General features: G+C 33.2%; 2 protein-coding genes across 3 annotated transcripts in view; one reads left to right on the top strand and one right to left on the bottom strand.

Moving 5' to 3' along the window:
- The window catches only part of gabrb3 (gamma-aminobutyric acid type A receptor subunit beta3), a 115,082-nt gene extending 105,781 nt beyond the window's left edge, over positions 1-9,301 (bottom strand). The window contains exon 1 of the mRNA XM_061977576.1: positions 9,069-9,301. Coding sequence (XP_061833560.1) covers positions 9,069-9,163 — 95 coding nt within the window. The 5' untranslated portion in view covers positions 9,164-9,301. The remainder of the gene's footprint in view (positions 1-9,068) is intronic.
- Positions 1-22,629, top strand: part of gabra5 (gamma-aminobutyric acid type A receptor subunit alpha5) — a 74,191-nt gene extending 51,562 nt beyond the window's left edge. For both annotated transcript variants that reach the window (XM_061977580.2, XM_061977581.2), the window contains 4 exons: positions 1,726-1,869; positions 17,342-17,494; positions 17,580-17,791; positions 21,559-22,629. In XM_061977580.2, the coding sequence (XP_061833564.1) occupies positions 1,726-1,869; positions 17,342-17,494; positions 17,580-17,791; positions 21,559-21,879 (830 nt within the window). In that variant the 3' untranslated portion in view covers positions 21,880-22,629. The remainder of the gene's footprint in view (positions 1-1,725; positions 1,870-17,341; positions 17,495-17,579; positions 17,792-21,558) is intronic.
- Positions 22,630-24,233: the final 1,604 nt, after the last annotated feature.

The raw sequence follows: 24,233 nt of genomic DNA, 5'->3' as shown, positions 1-24,233 counted from the left end.
ATATAATACTAATACTGTTACTAATACTGTTGAGGGTAATACTGCTACTAATACTGTTATTGCTGATAATACTGATATTGTTACTAATACTGTTACTACTGATAATACTGATACTGCTACTAATACTGCTACTGCTATTAATACTGCTACTAATATTGCTAATACTGTTACTAATACTGTTACTGATAATACTGCTACTAATACTATTATTACTGATAATACTGATACTGCTACTAATACTGTTATTACTTATAATACTGATACTGTTACTAATACTATTACTGATAAATGATCAGTAATAGTATTAGTAACGGTATCCGTATTATCAGCGATAATACTGTTACTGCTACTAATACTGTTACTGTACATACTGATGCTAATACTGTTATTGCTGCTAATACTGCTACTGTTACTAATACTATTACTAATAATACTGCTACTAATACTATTACTGATAATACTGATACTGTTACTAATACTATTACTGATAATACTGATACGGCTACTAATACTATTACTGATAAAACTGAAACTGTTACTAATTCTATTACTGATAATACTGATACTGTTGCTAATACTATTACTGATAATACTGATACTGCTACTAATACTGTTACTGTGCATATTGATACTAATGCTGTTATTACTGCCAATACAGATACTGTTACTAATACTATTACTGATAATACTTATACTGTTAGCAATACTATTACTGATAATACTGATACTGCTACTAATACTATTACTGATAATACTGATACGGTTACTAATACTATTACTGATAATACTGATACTGTTAGTACTACTATTACTGATAATACTGCTACTGCTACTAATACTGTTACTGATATTACTAATACTGTTACTAATACTATTACAGATAATACTGATACTGTTACTGATAATATTACTGATAATACTGCTACTGTTACTGATAATACTGATACTGTTACTAATAATAATACTGATAATACTGCTACTGCTACTAATATAATACTAATACTGTTACTGATAATACTGCTACTAATACTGGTATTACTGATAATACTGATACTGCTATTAATACTGCTACTGCTACTAATATATACTAATACTGTTGCTAATACTGTTACTGATAATACTGCTACTAATACTGTTATTACTGATAATACTGATACTGTTACTAATACTGTTACTGATAATACTGATACTAATACTGTTATTACTGATAATACTAATACTAATACTGTTATTACTGATAATACTGATACTAATACTGTTATTACTGATAATACTAATACTAATACTGTTATTACTGATAATACTGATACTAATACTGTTATTACTGATAATACTGCTACTGCTACTAATACTGTTACTACTTATAATACTGATACTGCTACTAATACTATTATTCATACTACTAATACTGCTACTAATACTGTTACTGCTACTGCTACTAATACTGTTACTGATACTGATACTGTTACTGATAATACCTAATAAAATGTCCCACAGGTGTACCTAAAAAAAGCATCCATCAAGTGTATCTAATTAAGTGCCCAGCTGGTGTACCTAATGAAATGTCCCACAGGTGTACCTAATGAAATGTCCCGCAGGTATTCCTAGCAAGGCATCCAGCAGGTGTACCTAATGAAATGTCCCACAGGTGTACCTAATGAAATGTCCAAAGCGATGAGGGAGGATGAGAAAGATCCGAGGTCAAAACTTGCTTTGCTCCCTCAGACGCGTACCCGGTGTCTGAGGTGGTCTACACCTGGACCAAAGGTGCGGCCAAGTCTGTGGTGGTGGCCGAGGAAGGTTCCAGACTCAACCAGTACCACCTGCTCGACCAGACAGCGGGTACTGAGGACATCAGCACCAGCCGAGGTGAGGCCGTATTCTTAAAGAGACAGTACAGTGTTGTGTTCTTAAAGAGACAGTAGTCTTGTGTTCTTAAAGACACAGTACAGTGTTGTGTTCTTAAAGAGACAGTACAGTGTTGTGTTCTTAAAGAGACAGTACAGTGTTGTGTTCTTAAAGAGACAGTACAGTGTTGTGCTCTTAAAGAGACAGTACAGTGTTGTGCTCTTAAAGAGACAGTACGGTGTCGTGCTCTTAAAGAGACAGTACGGTGTCGTGCTCTTAAAGAGACAGTACAGTGTTGTGTTCTTAAAGAGACAGTACAGTGTTGTGCTCCTAAAGCGACAGTACAGTGTTGTGTTCTTAAAGAGACAGTACAGAGTTGTGTTCTTAAAGACACAGTACAGTGTTGTGTTCTTAAAGAGACAGTACAGTGTTGTGTTCTTAAAGAGACAGTACAGTGTTGTGTTCTTAAAGAGACAGTAGACTTGTGTTCTTAAAGACACAGTACAGTGTTGTGTTCTTAAAGACACAGTACAGTGTTGTGTTCTTAAAGACACAGTACAGTGTTGTGTTCTTAAAGAGACAGTACAGTGTTGTGTTCTTAAAGAGACAGTACAGTGTTGTGTTCTTAAAGAGACAGTACAGTGTTGTGTTCTTAAAGAGACAGTACAGTGTTGTGCTCTTAAAGAGACAGTACAGTGTTGTGCTCTTAAAGAGACAGTACGGTGTCGTGCTCTTAAAGAGACAGTACAGTGTTGTGCTCTTAAAGAGACAGTACAGTGTTGTGTTCTTAAAGAGACAGTACAGTGTTGTGCTCCTAAAGCGACAGTACAGTGTTGTGTTCTTAAAGAGACAGTACAGAGTTGTGTTCTTAAAGAGACAGTACAGTGTTGTGTTCTTAAAGAGACAGTACAGTGTTGTGCTCTTAAAGAGACAGTACAGTGTTGTGCTCTTAAAGAGACAGTACGGTGTCGTGCTCTTAAAGAGACAGTACAGTGTTGTGTTCTTAAAGAGACAGTACAGTGTTGTGCTCCTAAAGCGACAGTACAGTGTTGTGTTCTTAAAGAGACAGTACAGAGTTGTTTTCTTAAAGAGACAGTAGTCTTGTGTTCATAAAGAGACAGTACAGTGTTGTGTTCTTAAAGAGACAGTAGTCTTGTGTTCTTAAAGACACAGTACAGTGTTGTGTTCTTAAAGACACAGTACAGTGTTGTGTTCTTAAAGACACAGTACAGTGTTGTGTTCTTAAAGAGACAGTACAGTGTTGTGTTCTTAAAGAGACAGTACAGTGTTGTGTTCTTAAAGAGACAGTACAGTGTTGTGCTCTTAAAGAGACAGTACGGTGTCGTGCTCTTAAAGAGACAGTACAGTGTTGTGTTCTTAAAGAGACAGTACAGTGTTGTGCTCCTAAAGCGACAGTACAGTGTTGTGTTCTTAAAGACACAGTACAGTGTTGTGTTCTTAAAGAGACAGTACAGTGTTGTGTTCTTAAAGAGACAGTACAGTGTTGTGCTCTTAAAGAGACAGTACAGTGTTGTGCTCTTAAAGAGACAGTACGGTGTCGTGCTCTTAAAGAGACAGTACAGTGTTGTGTTCTTAAAGAGACAGTACAGTGTTGTGCTCCTAAAGCGACAGTACAGTGTTGTGTTCTTAAAGAGACAGTACAGAGTTGTGTTCTTAAAGAGACAGTACAGTGTTGTGTTCTTAAAGAGACAGTACAGAGTTGTGTTCTTAAAGAGACAGTACAGTGTTGTGTTCTTAAAGAGACAGTACAGTGTTGTGTTCTTAAAGAGACAGTACAGTGTTGTGCTCTTAAAGAGACAGTACAGTGTTGTGTTCTTAAAGAGACAGTAGTCTTGTGTTCTTAAAGACACAGTACAGTGTTGTGTTCTTAAAGACACAGTACAGTGTTGTGTTCTTAAAGACACAGTACAGTGTTGTGTTCTTAAAGAGACAGTACAGTGTTGTGTTCTTAAAGAGACAGTACAGTGTTGTGCTCTTAAAGAGACAGTACAGTGTTGTGCTCTTAAAGAGACAGTACGGTGTCGTGCTCTTAAAGAGACAGTACAGTGTTGTGTTCTTAAAGAGACAGTACAGTGTTGTGCTCCTAAAGCGACAGTACAGTGTTGTGTTCTTAAAGAGACAGTACAGTGTTGTGTTCTTAAAGAGACAGTAGTCTTGTGTTCTTAAAGACACAGTACAGTGTTGTGTTCTTAAAGACACAGTACAGTGTTGTGTTCTTAAAGAGACAGTACAGTGTTGTGTTCTTAAAGAGACAGTACAGTGTTGTGTTCTTAAAGAGACAGTACAGTGTTGTGTTCTTAAAGACACAGTACAGTGTTGTGTTCTTAAAGAGACAGTACAGTGTTGTGTTCTTAAAGAGACAGTACAGTGTTGTGTTCTTAAAGACACAGTACAGTGTTGTGTTCTTAAAGAGACAGTACAGTGTTGTGTTCTTAAAGAGACAGTACAGTGTTGTGTTCTTAAAGAGACAGTACAGTGTTGTGTTCTTAAAGAGACAGTACAGTGTTGTGCTCTTAAAGAGACAGTACAGTGTTGTGTTCTTAAAGAGACAGTACAGTGTTGTGCTCTTAAAGAGACAGTACAGTGTTGTGTTCTTAAAGAGACAGTACAGTGTTGTGCTCTTAAAGAGACAGTACGGTGTCGTGCTCTTAAAGAGACAGTACAGTGTTGTGTTCTTAAAGAGACAGTACAGTGTTGTGCTCCTAAAGCGACAGTACAGTGTTGTGTTCTTAAAGAGACAGTACAGTGTTGTGTTCTTAAAGAGACAGTACAGTGTTGTGTTCTTAAAGAGACAGTACAGTGTTGTGCTCTTAAAGAGACAGTACAGTGTTGTGTTCTTAAAGAGACAGTACGGTGTTGTGTTCTTGAAGAGACAGTACGGTGTTGTGTTCTTAAAGTGACAGTACGGTGTTGTGTTCTTAAAGTGACAGTACGGTGTTGTGTTCTTAAAGTGACAGTACGGTGTTGTGTTCTTAAAGAGACAGTACAGTGTTGTGCTCTTAAAGAGACAGTACGGTGTTGTGCTCTTAAAGAGACAGTACGGTGTCGTGCTCTTAAAGAGACAGTACAGTGTTGTGTTCTTAAAGAGACAGTACAGTGTTGTGTTCTTAAAGAGACAGTACAGAGTTGTGTTCTTAAAGAGACAGTACAGTGTTGTGTTCTTAAAGAGACAGTACAGTGTTGTGTTCTTAAAGAGACAGTACAGTGTTGTGCTCTTAAAGAGACAGTACAGTGTTGTGTTCTTAAAGAGACAGTACAGTGTTGTGCTCTTAAAGAGACAGTACAGTGTTGTGTTCTTAAAGAGACAGTACAGTGTTGTGTTCTTGAAGAGAAAGTACGGTGTTGTGTTCTTAAAGTGACAGTACAGTGTTGTGTTCTTAAAGTGACAGTACGGTGTTGTGTTCTTAAAGTGACAGTACGGTGTTGTGTTCTTAAAGAGACAGTACAGTGTTGTGCTCTTAAAGAGACAGTACGGTGTTGTGTTCTTAAAGAGACAGTACAGTGTTGTGTTCTTAAAGAGACAGTACGGTGTCGTGCTCTTAAAGAGACAGTACAGTGTTGTGCTCCTAAAGCGACAGTACAGTGTTGTGTTCTTAAAGAGACAGTACAGTGTTGTGTTCTTAAAGACACAGTACAGTGTTGTGTTCTTAAAGAGACAGTACAGTGTTGTGTTCTTAAAGAGACAGTACAGTGTTGTGTTCTTAAAGAGACAGTAGTCTTGTGTTCTTAAAGACACAGTACAGTGTTGTGTTCTTAAAGAGACAGTACAGTGTTGTGCTCTTAAAGAGACAGTACAGTGTTGTGCTCTTAAAGAGACAGTACGGTGTCGTGCTCTTAAAGAGACAGTACAGTGTTGTGTTCTTAAAGAGACAGTACAGTGTTGTGCTCCTAAAGCGACAGTACAGTGTTGTGTTCTTAAAGAGACAGTACAGTGTTGTGCTCCTAAAGCGACAGTACAGTGTTGTGTTCTTAAAGAGACAGTACAGTGTTGTGTTCTTAAAGAGACAGTAGTCTTGTGTTCTTAAAGACACAGTACAGTGTTGTGTTCTTAAAGAGACAGTACAGTGTTGTGCTCTTAAAGAGACAGTACAGTGTTGTGCTCTTAAAGAGACAGTACGGTGTCGTGCTCTTAAAGAGACAGTACAGTGTTGTGTTCTTAAAGAGACAGTACAGTGTTGTGCTCCTAAAGCGACAGTACAGAGTTGTGTTCTTAAAGAGACAGTACAGTGTTGTGTTCTTAAAGAGACAGTACAGTGTTGTGTTCTTAAAGAGACAGTACAGTGTTGTGCTCTTAAAGAGACAGTACAGTGTTGTGTTCTTAAAGAGACAGTACAGTGTTGTGGTCTTGAAGAGACAGTAGTCTTGTGTTCTTAAAGACACAGTACAGTGTTGTGTTCTTAAAGACACAGTACAGTGTTGTGTTCTTAAAGAGACAGTACAGTGTTGTGTTCTTAAAGACACAGTACAGTGTTGTGTTCTTAAAGACACAGTACAGTGTTGTGTTCTTAAAGAGACAGTACAGTGTTGTGCTCTTAAAGAGACAGTACAGTGTTGTGCTCTTAAAGAGACAGTACGGTGTCGTGCTCTTAAAGAGACAGTACAGTGTTGTGTTCTTAAAGAGACAGTACAGTGTTGTGCTCCTAAAGCGACAGTACAGTGTTGTGTTCTTAAAGAGACAGTACAGAGTTGTGTTCTTAAAGAGACAGTACAGTGTTGTGTTCTTAAAGAGACAGTACAGTGTTGTGCTCTTAAAGAGACAGTACAGTGTTGTGTTCTTAAAGTGACAGTACAGTGTTGTGTTCTTAAAGAGACAGTACAGTGTTGTGTTCTTGAAGAGACAGTACGGTGTTGTGTTCTTAAAGTGACAGTACAGTGTTGTGTTCTTAAAGTGACAGTACGGTGTTGTGTTCTTAAAGTGACAGTACAGTGTTGTGTTCTTAAAGAGACAGTACAGTGTTGTGTTCTTAAAGAGACAGTACAGTGTTGTGTTCTTAAAGAGACAGTACAGTGTTGTGTTCTTAAAGAGACAGTACAGTGTTGTGCTCCTAAAGCGACAGTACAGTGTTGTGTTCTTAAAGAGACAGTACAGAGTTGTGTTCTTAAAGAGACAGTACAGTGTTGTGTTCTTAAAGAGACAGTACAGTGTTGTGTTCTTAAAGAGACAGTACAGTGTTGTGTTCTTGAAGAGACAGTACGGTGTTGTGTTCTTAAAGAGACAGTACAGTGTTGTGTTCTTAAAGAGACAGTACGGTGTTGTGTTCTTAAAGAGACAGTACAGTGTTGTGTTCTTAAAGAGACAGTACAGTGTTGTGTTCTTAAAGAGACAGTACAGTGTTGTGCTCTTAAAGAGACAGTACAGTGTTGTGTTCTTAAAGAGACAGTACAGTGTTGTGTTCTTGAAGAGACAGTACGGTGTTGTGTTCTTAAAGTGACAGTACGGTGTTGTGTTTTTAAAGAGACAGTACAGTGTTGTGCTCTTAAAGAGACAGTACAGTGTTGTGTTCTTAAAGAGACAGTACAGTGTTGTGTTCTTGAAGAGACAGTACGGTGTTGTGTTCTTAAAGTGACAGTACAGTGTTGTGTTCTTAAAGTGACAGTACAGTGTTGTGCTCTTAAAGAGACAGTACAGTGTTGTGTTCTTAAAGAGACAGTACAGTGTTGTGTTCTTGAAGAGACAGTACGGTGTTGTGTTCTTAAAGTGACAGTACAGTGTTGTGTTCTTAAAGTGACAGTACGGTGTTGTGTTCTTAAAGAGACAGTACAGTGTTGTGTTCTTAAAGAGACAGTACAGTGTTGTGTTCTTGAAGAGACAGTACGGTGTTGTGTTCTTAAAGTGACAGTACAGTGTTGTGTTCTTAAAGAGACAGTACAGTGTTGTGCTCTTAAAGAGACAGTACAGTGTTGTGCTCTTAAAGAGACAGTACAGTGTCGTGCTCTTAAAGAGACAGTAGTCTTGTGTTCTTAAAGACACAGTACAGTGTTGTGTTCTTAAAGACACAGTACAGTGTTGTGTTCTTAAAGAGACAGTACAGTGTTGTGTTCTTAAAGAGACAGTAGTCTTGTGTTCTTAAAGACACAGTACAGTGTTGTGTTCTTAAAGACACAGTACAGTGTTGTGTTCTTAAAGAGACAGTACAGTGTTGTGTTCTTAAAGAGACAGTACAGTGTTGTGCTCTTAAAGAGCCAGTACAGTGTTGTGCTCTTAAAGAGACAGTACGTGTCGTGCTCTTAAAGAGACAGTACAGTGTTGTGTTCTTAAAGAGACAGTACAGTGTTGTGCTCCTAAAGCGACAGTACAGTGTTGTGTTCTTAAAGAGACAGTACAGTGTTGTGTTCTTAAAGAGACAGTACAGTGTTGTGTTCTTAAAGAGACAGTACAGTGTTGTGCTCTTAAAGAGACAGTACAGTGTTGTGCTCTTAAAGAGACAGTACGGTGTCGTGCTCTTAAAGAGACAGTACAGTGTTGTGTTCTTAAAGAGACAGTACAGTGTTGTGCTCCTAAAGCGACAGTACAGTGTTGTGTTCTTAAAGAGACAGTACAGTGTTGTGTTCTTAAAGAGACAGTACAGAGTTGTGTTCTTAAAGAGACAGTACGGTGTTGTGTTCTTAAAGTGACAGTACAGTGTTGTGTTCTTAAAGAGACAGTACAGTGTTGTGCTCTTAAAGAGACAGTACAGTGTTGTGTTCTTAAAGAGACAGTACAGTGTTGTGTTCTTGAAGAGACAGTACGGTGTTGTGTTCTTAAAGTGACAGTACAGTGTTGTGTTCTTAAAGTGACAGTACGGTGTTGTGTTCTTAAAGTGACAGTACGGTGTCGTGACGATGCATGAGTGATTTGGGAACAAGTCCCACATGCGGCCAGCTGGGCCCAGATGAAAAAAAAAAAAACACTTATCCAGCGTCCCAGCTATGTCGTTAATCCGCACGCATCAGTTGTGCTTTTACCCAGTGATGTCACCGCTCTGGGATTGGCCGGCGGAGGGAAAGGGGCGGGGCCAGCGGCAATCTGCTGCGATGTGTTACGTAAAATAAAGTTGTGAAGATGTCTCCCCGGGGATGATTTCAACTCGGACAAACTAATTAGCCGATGCTAATCTGACCTACTGAGCGGCCGAGAATAGCTCAGAGTGGACGGGGTTGACCTTTGACCTCGGCGGTTGAGCCCAAGGCCACTTTTTGGACGCGAGCCCGGCACTCACCAGTTGACCAGCATGGCGGCGTTGTTGTCGGCGATGAACGGCAGCTCGCCGCAGACGCTCCAGAACCCGACGGTCAAAGTCCACCAGAGACGCATCTTTGGCTCCGCCTCTCACGCCGCCGCCCCTCGCCGTCCGACTTGAGCGGCACGTCAGATGCGAGCGCGGGAGGCCCCCGCCCGGCACCACCGGGCTGGGCTGCGGGCCGCTGGTCGTGGCGCGGGCCACGCGGGCGCCGCTCTCACGCGGGACATGATGATGATGATGATGATGATGATGATGATGAAAATAAAGATAGAGTCCCAAACTTTCCTGCAGGCTGACCCTTGACCCCGCCCCCTCACTGGAGCGCACCTGCTGCCCCCGGTCCGTCTCGCTGGTGTCCCAGCTCTGAGGACGATGTGGGCGGGACAGCGCCTGTCTCTCTCTCTCTCTCTCACACACACACACACACACACACACACACACACACACACACACACACACACACACACACACACACACAGAGGATAGACAGGATTGTGACAAGGGATTAGCGGGACAGGAGAAAGCGGCGTTCATCATGCAGACTCGTCAGATCCACTTTAGGATTTTTATTCATTTGTTCCCTGTGAGGGAAAATGCAATCATGGCGTGTTTAACAAGATCTGACCACCACTCCACCTGTAACTTTGTTTTTCTTTTTTTTTTTTTTACGTCACAGTGGGGAGGATTCTGGGATTAAACACGGAAAAAAGTACAGGATATTTTTAACCCGAGAGTGCATTACCTGTATATTGTAACATAATCATTGGGGGCGCTAAAAAAAAATCGATACACATCCAAATGGCAATTTTTATTTTTTCTAATTATAAATCCATCCATTTTTTACCGCATGTCCCTTTCATCGATTCATCTTTTTATTTATTTTTTTCTCTCTTAAATTCACATTCAAATCACAATTTGTATTTCTTCTCATTCTAAATCGATTCATATTTTTTTTCTTATTTTTTTTGCTTTTAAATTCACATCCAAATCCCAATTTACATTTTTTTGTAGTTCTAAATTGATTCATCCATTTTTTATTTTATTTTGTTTTCTCTTAAATTCACATCCAAATCACAATTTTAATTTTTCCTAATTTTCAATCAATTCATTTGTTTTCTCTTAAATTCACATCCAAATCACAATTTTTATTTCTTCCAAATCTATTCCTAATTTATTTTTATTTTAATTAATTTTTTTGCTCTTAAAGTCACATCTAAATCGCAACTTCTATTTTTTTCAAATTCTAATTCAATTCATCATTTATTTTATTTTTGTCATTTTCTTTGCTCTTAAATTCACATCCAAATCGCAATTTTTATTTTTTCTAATTCTCAATCGATTCATCCTTTTTTTTCTCTCTTAAATTCACATTCAAATCACAATTTGTATTTCTTATAATTCTAAATCAATTCATAATTTTTTTTATTTGTTTTTTTGCTTTTAAATTCACACCCAAATCCCAATTTTAATTTTTTTGTAATTCTCAATCGATTCATCCATTTTTTATTTTATTGTGTTTTCTCTTAAATTCCCATCCAAATCACAATTTTTATTTTTTCTAATTCTCAATCGATTCATTTTTTTTCTCTTAAATTCACATCCAAATCACAATTTTTATTTCTTCTAATTCTAAATCGATTCATAATTTATTTTATTTTAATAATTTTTTCCCCCTTAAAGTCACATCTAAATCGCAACTTCTATTTTTTTCAAATTCTAAATCGATTCATCATTTATTTTATTTTTTTCATTTTTTTTTGCTCTTAAATTCACATCCAAATCGCAATTTAAATTTTTTCTAATTCTAAATCGATTCATTCATTTTTTAATTTTATTTAGTTTTCTCTTAAATTCACATCCAAATCGCAATTAAAGCATGTTCTAATTCTCAATCGATTAATCTTTTTCTCTCTCTCTTAAATTCACATCCAAATCTCGATTTTTATTTTTTCTAATTCTAAATCGATTCATCATTTATTTTATTTATTTATTTATTTATTTTTGCTCTTAAATTCACATCCCAATAACAATTTTTATTTTTTTGTAATTCTGAATCCATCCATCCATCCATCTTCTTCCGCTTATCCGAGGTCGGGTCGCGGGGGCAGCAGCTTAAGCAGGGAAGCCCAGACTTCCCTCTCCCCAGCCACTTTGTCCAGCTCCTCCCGCTATTTTTGTCATTTTTTTTGCTCTTAAATTCACATCCAAATCGCAATTTTTATTTTTTCTAATTCTCAATCGATTCATCCTTTTTTTTCTCTCTTAAATTCACATTCAAATCACAATTTGTATTTCTTATAATTCTAAATCAATTCATAATTTTTTTTCTTTGTTTTTTTGCTTTTAAATTCACACCCAAATCCCAATTTAAATTTTTTTGTAATTCTCAATCGATTCATCCATTTTTTATTTTTTTATTTTGTTTTCTCTTTCATTCACATCCAAATCGCAATTTTTATTTTTTCTAATCCTCAATCAATTCATCTTTTTTTCCTCTGAAATTCACTTCCAAATCACTATTTTTATTTCTTCTAATTCTAAATCGATTCGTCATTTTAATATTTTTTTTGCTCTTAAATTCACATTAAATCGCAATTTTTATTTCTTCTAATTCTAAATTGATTCGTCATTTTAATATTTTTTTGCTCTTAAATTCACATCAAATCGCAATTTGTATTTTTTCTAATTCTAAATCGATTCATAATTTAATTTTTTTTCTCTTAAATTCACATCCAAATTACAATTTTTTATTTTTTTCTAATTCTAAATCGATTCATCACTTATAGATTATCTCTTAAATTCACATCCAAATCACAATTTTTTGTTTTTCTAATTTTAAATCGATTCATCATTTATTTATTTATTTTTTTGCTCTTAAATTCACATCCAAATCGCAATTTTTATTTTTTCAAATTCTAAACCGATTCATCATTTGTCTATTTATTTATTTGCTCTGAAAGTCACATCCAAATCGCAACTTTTTTTTCTAATTCTAAATCGATTCATCATTTATATTATTTTTTCATTTTTTTGCTCTTAAATTCACATCCAAATCACATTTTTTTTGTTTTAAATTCTAAATCGATTCGTAATTTTTTTTCATTTTTTCTTTGCTCTTAAATTCACATCCAGATCGCAATTTTTTTTTTTTCGAATTCTAAATCGATTCATCTTTTTTTTTTGCTCTTGAATTCACATCCAAATCGCAATTTTTTTTTCCTAATTTTAAATCGATTCATAATTTTTGTTTTTTTTTTTATTTATTTTTTGCTCTGAAAGTCACATCCAAATCGCAACTTTTATTTTTTCTAATTCTAAATCGATTCATCATTTATATTATTTTTTTCTCTTTTTTTTTTTGCTTTTAAATTCACATCCAAATTGCAATTTTTATTTTTTTTAATTCTAAATCGATTCATCAGTTTTATTTTTAGTTTTATTTTCATTGCTTTTATTATTATTTTGTATTTATTTATTAATCAGTCCAACAAAATAATACACAATAATACCATAATAATACAAATCCAATTCCAAAATCCGGCACAGCAACATTCAGACTCGCAATCAACAGAGTCATTGAGAGGACACACAAACATGACACAAAACAATCCAAAAGTAGTCAAACAAAAAATAATAATATCAACATCAATAACATGTGTGTATACCAGTCAGTATTTATTACGTTTGTATATCAGTCAGTACGTATTATGTGTGTATGCCGATCAGTATTTATTATGTGTGTATACCAGTCGGTATTTATTGTGTGTGTATACCAGTCAGTCATTTGTCATTTTCAAGAATCGATTTTTTATTTTAAAAGGATATTTATTTTTTAATTTATTTTATTTTTTAAGAATATATTTACAAAAAAAAACATTATTATAACTTTAATTGTTGCTTTTATTAATTAACCCACCTGTAAAAAAAATTTGTACATGCTGGTGGGAAAGATTCTGGGATAAAACACGGCCATGTTTGAGTTGAAAGAAAACAAATAACACAACAATACATCACGTTATAACCCAAACATCTAACACTGACATTTATTATTACAAATATGAATCTAACACTGAGATTCATTGTTACAAATATGAATCTAACACTGAGATTTATTATTACAAATATGAATCCAACACTGATATTTATTATTAAAAATATGAATCTAACACTGATATTTATTATTACAATTATGAATCTAACACTGATATTTATTATAACACATATGAATCTAACACTAATATTTATTATTACAAATATGAATCTAACTCTGAGATTTATTATTACAAATATGAATCTAACACTATTTATTATTACAAATATGAATCTAACACTATTTATTATTACAAATATGAGTCCAACACTTATATTACAAATATGGATCTAACACTGATATTACAAATATGAATCTAACATTGATATATATTATTACAAATATGAATCTAACACTATTTATTATTACAAATATGGAAAACACTGATATTACAAATATGAATCTAATACTGATATTTATTATTACAAATATAAATCTAACACTGAATTTATTATTACACATTTTAATCTAACACTGAGATTTATTATTACAAATATGAATCCAAGACTGACATTTATTATTACAAATATGAATCAAACACTGATATTTATTATTACAAATATGAATCTAACACCGATATTTATTATCACAAATATGAATAACACTGATATTACAAATATGAATCTAACACTGATGTTTATTATTACAAATATGAATCCAACACTGACATTTATTATTACAAATGTGAATCCAACACGATATTTATTATTACAAATATGAATAACACTGATATTACAAATATGAATAACACTGATATTACAAATATGAATCTAACACTGATATTTGTTATTATAAATATGAATCAAACACTGACATTTATTATAAACAATATGAATCTAACACTGATATGTATTATTACAAATATGAATCTAACACTGATATTACTAATATGAATCTAACACTGATATTTATTATTACAAATATGAATCTAACACTGAGATTTATTATTACAAATGTGAATCTTAGACTGACATTTATTATTACAAATTTGAATCTAACACTGCTATTTATTATTACAAATATGAATCTAAAACTATTTATTATTACAAATATGAATCTAACACTGATATTTAATATTACAAATATGAATATAACACTGATATGTATTACAAATATGCATCTAACACTATTTATTATTCCAAATATCCATCTAACACTGATATTTATTAATACAAATATGAATCCAACACTTATATTACAAATATGAATCTAACACTGATATTACAAATATGAATCTAATACTGATATTTATTATAAGAAATATGAATCCAACACTGATATTTATTATAACAAATATGAATCCAACACTGATATTTATTATTACAAATATGAATCTAACTCTGAGATTTATTATTACAAATATGAATCTAACATATATTTATTATTACAAATATGAATCTAACACTGATATTACAAATATGAATCTGACACTGATATTTATTATTACAAATATGAATCTAACACTGAGATTTATTATTACAAATATGAATCTAAGACTGACATTTATTATTACAAATTTGAATCTAACACTGCTATTTATTATTACAAATATGAATCGAAAACTATTTATTATTACAAATATGAATCTAACACTGATATTTAATATTACAAATATGAATATAACACTGATATGTATTACAAATATGCATCTAACACTATTTATTATTCCAAATATCCATCTAACACTGATATTTATTAATACAAATATGAATCCAACACTTATATTACAAATATGAATCTAACACTGATATTACAAATATGAATCTAATACTGATATTTATTATAAGAAATATGAATCCAACACTGATATTTATTATAACAAATATGAATCCAACACTGATATTTATTATTACAAATATGAATCTAACTCTGAGATTTATTATTACAAATATGAATCTAACATATATTTATTATTACAAATATGAATCTAACACTGATATTACAAATATGAATCTGACACTGATATTTATTATTACAAATATGAATCTAACACTGAGATTTATTATTACAAATATGAATCTAAGACTGACATTTATTATTACAAATTTGAATCTAACACTGCTATTTATTATTACAAATATGAATCTAATACTATTTATTATTACAAATATGAATCTAACACTGATATTTAATATTACAAATATGAATCTAACACTGATATTACAAATATGAATCTGACACTGATATTTATTATTACAAATATGAATCTAACACTGAGATTTATTATTACAAATATGAATCTAAGACTGACATTTATTATTACAAATTTGAATCTAACACTGCTATTTATTATTACAAATATGAATCTAAAACTATTTATTATTACAAATATGAATCTAACACTGATATTTAATATTACAAATATGAATATAACACTGATATGTATTACAAATATGCATCTAACACTATTTATTATTCCAAATATCCATCTAACACTGATATTTATTAATACAAATATGAATCCAACACTTATATTACAAATATGAATCTAACACTGATATTACAAATATGAATCTAATACTGATATTTATTATAAGAAATATGAATCCAACACTGATATTTATTATAACAAATATGAATCCAACACTGATATTTATTATTACAAATATGAATCTAACTCTGAGATTTATTATTACAAATATGAATCTAACATATATTTATTATTACAAATATGAATCTAACACTGATATTACAAATATGAATCTGACACTGATATTTATTATTACAAATATGAATCTAACACTGAGATTTATTATTACAAATATGAATCTAAGACTGACATTTATTATTACAAATTTGAATCTAACACTGCTATTTATTATTACAAATATGAATCGAAAACTATTTATTATTACAAATATGAATCTAACACTGATATTTAATATTACAAATATGAATATAACACTGATATGTATTACAAATATGCATCTAACACTATTTATTATTCCAAATATCCATCTAACACTGATATTTATTAATACAAATATGAATCCAACACTTATATTACAAATATGAATCTAACACTGATATTACAAATATGAATCTAATACTGATATTTATTATAAGAAATATGAATCCAACACTGATATTTATTATAACAAATATGAATCCAACACTGATATTTATTATTACAAATATGAATCTAACTCTGAGATTTATTATTACAAATATGAATCTAACATATATTTATTATTACAAATATGAATCTAACACTGATATTACAAATATGAATCTGACACTGATATTTATTATTACAAATATGAATCTAACACTGAGATTTATTATTACAAATATGAATCTAAGACTGACATTTATTATTACAAATTTGAATCTAACACTGCTATTTATTATTACAAATATGAATCTAATACTATTTATTATTACAAATATGAATCTAACACTGATATTTAATATTACAAATATGAATCTAACACTGATATTACAAATATGAATCTGACACTGATATTTATTATTACAAATATGAATCTAACACTGAGATTTATTATTACAAATATGAATCTAAGACTGACATTTATTATTACAAATTTGAATCTAACACTGCTATTTATTATTACAAATATGAATCTAACACTATTTATTATTACAAATATGAATCTAGCACTATTTATTATTACAAATATCCATCTAACACTGATATTTATTATTACAAATATGAATCCAACACTTATATTACAAATGTGAATCTAACACTGATATTACAAATATGAATCCAACATTGATATATATTATTACAAATATGAATAACACTGATATTACAAATATGAATCTAATACCGATATTTATTATAACAAATATGAATCTAACACTGATATTTATTATAACAAATGTGAATCTAAGACTATTTATTATTACAAATATGAATCTAAAACTGATATTTATTATTACAAATATGAATCTAACAGTGATATTTATTATTACAAATATCAATCCAACACTGAGATTCATTATTACAAATATGGATCTAACACTGATATTTATTATTACAAATATGAATCCAACACTGATATTTATTATTACAAATATGGATCTAACACTGAGATTTATTATTACAAATATGAATCTAATGATCTACACCAGCCTCTGATCGGTTGATGAATAGATGGATTGATTGATGTATTGATTGATGTATTGATTACAGGTCAGTACACGGTGATGATGGCTCACTTCTACCTGAAGAGGAAGATCGGCTACTTTGTGATCCAGACCTACATGCCGTGCTTCATGACCGTCATCCTGTCCCAGGTGTCCTTCTGGCTCAACAGGGAGTCTGTGCCAGCACGCACCGTCTTCGGTGAGCGCCCTCGCCCTCGCCCTCGCCCTCGCCATCACCATCGCCGTCATCCGCAGGACGCTAATTACAGGTGTCGCCCCCGCAGGTGTGACCACGGTGCTCACCATGACGACGCTCAGCATCAGCGCGCGCAACTCGCTGCCCAAAGTGGCGTACGCCACCGCCATGGACTGGTTCATCGCCGTGTGCTACGCCTTCGTCTTCTCCGCCCTCATCGAGTTCGCCACCGTCAACTACTTCACCAAGAGGAGCTGGGCGTGGGACGGCAAGAAGGCCATGGAGGCGCAGCAGCCCAAAGTACGTGCAAGTATCGATACTTCGAGAGAGACGATACAGGACCGGGGCGGGACAAGAGGGTGGTTATATATATTTTTTTCATTTGTAGTTTTATGTTTTTAATTGCACATTGGTTTTTTTTTCAAAAGGGTGGATTACACGCGCAGTTATTGAGATACGTTTGCAAATCATGTTGCTACAATAATACTTCCATGGTGGTCAATTTAAAAGTAAACGCGGGCCCAGTTTTGATTTTATTCCAAGAAGGTATTGAGAATCGTGTAAATTCATCGATATTGACTCACAAATGTATATTATATATATATATTTATAAAAATGTTTACAGAAAATATATACAGTATGTATAGATATATCAATATCTGTGTATATATGTATGTATAGATGTGTATATATGTATACATGTGTGTATATATGTGTATGTATGTATATATATATATATATATATATATATATATATATATGTGTGTGTATATGTGTATATATGAGTATATATCTATGTATATATGTATACATATATGGGTGTAAATACTGTATATATTAGGGGTGTCAAAACATTTTTATTTTTGAATAAACCGTGATAAAAAAAAGTATTTACATATATAAATGACATTGACAAGCAAATATATAGATATGTATAAGTATATATGTATGTATATATATGTGCATATATATAGATGTGTATAAATGTATACATGTACGTGTGTATGTGTGTATGTATATATTTATAGATATACGTGTGTATATATGTATATTGAGTATATATTTATGTATATATGTGTACATATGTGTGTAAATACTGTATATATTAGGGGTGTCAAAAATGTTTTATTTTCGAATGAATCACGATTAAAAAAAAAAAAAACACATATGTATATATATATATATATATATATATATATATATATATATATATATATATATATATATATATATATATATATATATATATATATATATCAGTGACGTGCGGTGAGGTTGATGACTGGTGAGGCACTGACTTCATCACAGTCAGATTTACAAACATATGAACCCTAAAGAGTATCTTATTCACCATTTGATTGGCAGCAGTTAACGGGTTATGTTTAAAAGCTCATACCAGCATTCTTCCCTGCTTGGCACTCAGCATCAAGGCTTGGAATTGGGGGTTAAATCACCATAAATAATTCCCGGGCGCGGCGCCGCTGCTGCCCACTGCTCCCCTCACCTCCCAGGGGGTGATCAAGGGGATGGGTCAAATGCAGAGGACAAATTGCACCACACCTAGTGTGTGTGTGACAATCATTGCTACTTTAACTTAACTTTAACTTTACACATACAAACTGTAGCACACAAAAAAGCACATTTAATTAAAAAAACGTTATTATGGTCTTACCTTTACTTAGAAATTAAGTCCATGCGCCGCAACTAAAGCCCTCACTTCAACTTTCCACGTGCAAGATTGAATCTATTTAAAAAAGTGTAACCGAGGGTTTATAAATGTCGCCTATACTGTATGAAACTACAAAATAACAAACACGGAGGCTCCAGTTTACACGAGGACCACTTTATTTACCTTCTTTCAAAAACCTCCGCAACGTGACATCACTTCCGCTCTTAGCGCCTTCAAAATAAGAGCTCAAGGCATATACTGTATAACAGCGCATAACAGGAACTTAACATCACAAAGAGGAAAGCCCATGAAAATAGGTTACAAAAGTTATTTAATAAGAAGCCAAAAAGTGCAAAAACAATAATGTTCATGTTGGAGGAGTTGTGAATTAGGTACACCTGCAGTCTGCAGGTGTACCTAATGTTGTGTCCCTGCAGTCATTCACAACTCCTCCAACACCAACATTATTGTTTTTGCACTTTTTGGCTTCTTATGAAATAATTTTTTTAAATAGATTCAATCTTGCACGTGGAAAGTTTAAGTGTGGGCTTTAGTTGATATAACAATTCTACGGCGGGGGTGCAGGAGGCGAGCCTCAGCCAGTGCGTCTTTTGCAGCCGTTTTATGATCGCTCAGCACAAGAAATACATTACACACATACAGTTGTTGACAAAATACACTGTACATTATATACCTCAGCTAACTAAACTATGGAAATGTATAATATAGTTCATATAGCAATACAGTCTCACTGCACAGCAGGCCAGCAGTTAGCCGAGTCATTGCGCAATCCATGTTGAGGCACTGAGTGACGTGCCTCAACTGGCTGCTGTTCACCGCACCGTCTCTTCTCAGTATTTGAACGGCAAATGTGAAAATTCAGCGATTTTGAATAAAAATAATCTAAAACTGGTGAAGTTAAATGGAAAATAACTTTATAGTATAATCACTGGTTACATATAACAATTTAATTTTTTTTTTTTCTTTTTACATTTTTTTTCTTTCCATGATGGGCCTCACCTGTCTCTAGTGACTGCACGTCACTGATAGATACATCAATATATGTGTATATATGTATGTATAGATGTGTATATATGTATACATGTGTATATATATGTGTGTGTATGTATGTATATATTTATAGATATATATGTGTATATATGAGTATATATCTATGTATATATGTATACATATATGGGTGTAAATACTGTATATATTAGGGGTGTCAAAACATTTTTATTTTCGAATAAATCGTGATAAAAAAAAGTATTTACATATATAAATGACATTGACAAGCAAATATATATTTTATATAGATATGTATAAGTATTTATGTATGTATATATATATATTTGCATATATATAGATACGTATAAATGTATACATGTACGTGTGTATGTGTGTATGTATATATTTATACTGTACGTGTGTATATATGTATATTGAGTATATATATTTATGTATATATGTGTACATATGTGTGTAAATACTGTATATATCAGGGGTGTCAAATTTTTTTTATTTTCGAATGAATCACGATTTAAAAAAATCCCCATATATATATATATATATATATATATATATATATATATATATATATATACACACACACACACATATCTATCTATAAATATATACATATATACATGCCTACGTACTATTTATTCGAAAATAAAACACCCCTAATATACAGTATACAGTACACACTAAAAAGTATATATAAGTATATATCATTTTTTAATTAAAAATTCAATTATAAAAATGTAATATATATATATATATATAATTTTTATAATTTAATTTTTAATAAAAAAATTATATATAGATGTATATATATATATATATATATATATATATATATATATATATATATATATATATATATATATATATATGTATATTAAATTTTTATAATTGAATTTTTAATTAAAAAATGATATATACTATCATTATAAATTATTTGTGATGAGTAATATATAGTTACTCATATATATTATACTAATATATATAATATATAATTATAAAAATTATATATACTATATATATATATATATATATTATATATATATACATTTTATAATTATAAATTGATTGGGAATGGGGATGAGTAAATATCGTGATTCGGATGTGATTAGATGTTTTAGTGTGTACTGTATATATTAGGGGTCTCAACATTTTTGAATGAATCGCGATTAAAAAATATAAAATAAATTAATATATTTATTTTTTATTTTTTATTTTATATTTTTTATTTTTTATTTTTTATTTTTTATTTTTTATTGTTTTATTTTAAAATTGTAAATCAATCGGGAATGGACATGAGTAAAAATCGCGATTGGGATGTGATGAGATGTTTTAGTGTACATACAGCATGTTGTTGTTGTTGTTGTTCCCGCAGCGCAAAGAACCGCTGGCGTTGTCCAAGAAGGCCAACAATGCGCGCGCGATGGCGGTGAACTACTCGACCAACATGGCCAAGGACTCGTCCATCTCCACCATCTCCAACAGCACGTCGGTCCAGATGAAGACCTGCGAGTCCAAAGGCCCCGACCCCAAAAAGACGTACAACAGCGTGAGCAAGATCGACAAGATGGCCCGCATCGTGTTCCCCGTGCTCTTTGGAACCTTCAACCTGGTCTACTGGGCCACGTACCTCAACAAGGAGCCTGTCATCAAGGCAGCTGCTGCAAGTGAGACCAGCCAAACTCTTGTTAACTGAGCCTCCATCTTCTTTCTTTGACCACATACAAGTCACCTTCTAATCCATGTTTCACCTCCTAAACCATGTTTCATCTCCATGTTTCATCTCCTAAACCATGTTTCATATCCTAAACCATGTTTCATCTCCTAAACCATGTTTCATCTCCATGTTTCATCTCCTAAACCATGTTTCATCTCCATGTTTCATTTCCTAAACCATGTTTCATCTCCATGTTTCATCTCCTAAACCATGTTTCATCTCCTAAACCATGTTTCATCTCCATGTTTCACCTCCTAAACCATGTTTCATCTCCATGTTTCATTTCCTAAACCATGTTTCATCCCCATGTGTCACCTCCTAAACCATGTTTCATCTCCATGTTTCATTTACTAGACCATGTTTCATCTCCATGTTTCATCTCCTAAACCATGTTTCATCTCCATGTTTCATTTCCTAAACCATGTTTCATCTCCACGTTTCATCTCCATGATTCATCTCCTAAACCGTGTTTCATCTCCACGTCTCACCTCCTAAACCATTTTTCATCTCCATGTAATCTCCTAATCCATGTTTCATCTCCACGTCTCACCTCCTAAACCATGTTTCATCTCCATGTAATCTCCTAATCCATGTTTCACCTCCTAAACCATGTTTCATCTCCAAGTTCCATCTCCATGTTTCATCTCCTAAACCATGTTTCACCTCCTAAACCATGTTTCATCTCCATGTTTCATCTCCATGTTTCATCTCCATGTTTCATGTCCATGTTTCGTCTCATAAACCATGTTTCATCTCCATGTTTCATCTCCATGTTTCATCTCCATGTTTCATTTACATGTTTCATCTCCATGTTTCATCTCCATGTTTCACCTCCTAAACTAGGTTTCATCTCCATGTTCCACCTCCTAAACAATGTTTCACCTCCTAAACCATGTTTCATCTCCAAGTTCAATCTCCATGTTTCACCTTCGAAACCATGTTTCATCTCCAGGTTTCATCTCCATGTTTCACCTCTTAAACCATGTTTCATCTCCATTTTTCACCTCCTAAGCCAGGTTTCACCTCCATGTTTCATCTCCATGTTTCGCCTCCTAAACCATGTTTCACCTCCTAAACCATGTTTCATCTCCAAGTTCCATCTCCATGTTTCACCTCCTAAACCATGTTTCACCTCCTAAACCATGTTTCATCTTCATGTTTCATCTCCATGTTTCGTCTCCTGAACCATGTTTCATCTACATGTTTCATCTACATGTTTCATCTCCATGTTTCACCTCCTAAACCAGGTTTCATCTCCATGTTTCACCTCCTAAACAATGTTTCACCTCCTAAACCATCTCCAAGTTCAATCTCCATGTTTCACCTTCGAAACCATGTTTCATCTCCAGGTTTCATCTCCATGTTTCACCTCTTAAACCATGTTTCATCTCCATGTTTCACCTCCTAAGCCAGGTTTCATCTACATGTTTCACCTCCTAAACCAGGTTTCATCTCCATGTTTCACCTCCTAAACAATGTTTCACCTCCTAAACCATCTCCAAGTTCAATCTCCATGTTTCACCTTCGAAACCATGTTTCATCTCCAGGTTTCATCTCCATGTTTCACCTCCTAAGCCAGGTTTCATCTACATGTTTCACCTCCTAAACCAGGTTTCATCTCCATGTTTCACCTCCTAAACAATGTTTCACCTCCTAAACCATCTCCAAGTTCAATCTCCATGTTTCACCTTCGAAACCATGTTTCATCTCCAGGTTTCATCTCCATGTTTCACCTCTTAAACCATGTTTCATCTCCATGTTTCACCTCCTAAGCCAGGTTTCATCTACATGTTTCATCTCCATGTTTCACCTTCGAAACCATGTTTCATCCCCATGTTTCATCTCCATGTTTCACCTCCTAAGCCAGGTTTCATCTACATGTTTCATCTCCATGTTTCACCTTCTAAACCATGTTTCATCTCCATGTTTCACCTCCTAAACCATGTTTCATCTCCTAAACCATGTTTTTGGATGTGTGGCCATCTCCATGTTTCATCTCCATGTTTCATCTTCATGTTTCACCTCCTAAGCCAGGTTTCATCTACATGTTTCATCTCCATGTTTCACCTTCTAAACCATGTTTCATCTCCATGTTTCACCTCCTAAACCATGTTTCATCTCCTAAACCATGTTTTTGGATGTGTGGCCATCTCCAAGTTCAATCTCCATGTTTCACCTTCGAAACCATGTTTCATCTCCAGGTTTCATCTCCATGTTTCACCTCTTAAACCATGTTTCATCTCCATGTTTCACCTCCTAAGCCAGGTTTCATCTACATGTTTCACCTCCTAAACCAGGTTTCATCTCCATGTTTCACCTCCTAAACAATGTTT

This window comes from Nerophis lumbriciformis, linkage group LG18, assembly GCF_033978685.3.
Source record: "Nerophis lumbriciformis linkage group LG18, RoL_Nlum_v2.1, whole genome shotgun sequence".
Lineage (NCBI taxonomy): Eukaryota > Metazoa > Chordata > Actinopteri > Syngnathiformes > Syngnathidae > Nerophis > Nerophis lumbriciformis.
The sequence above is the reverse complement of the archived record's forward strand: the minus strand, read 5'-3'. Positions and strand labels throughout refer to the sequence as shown.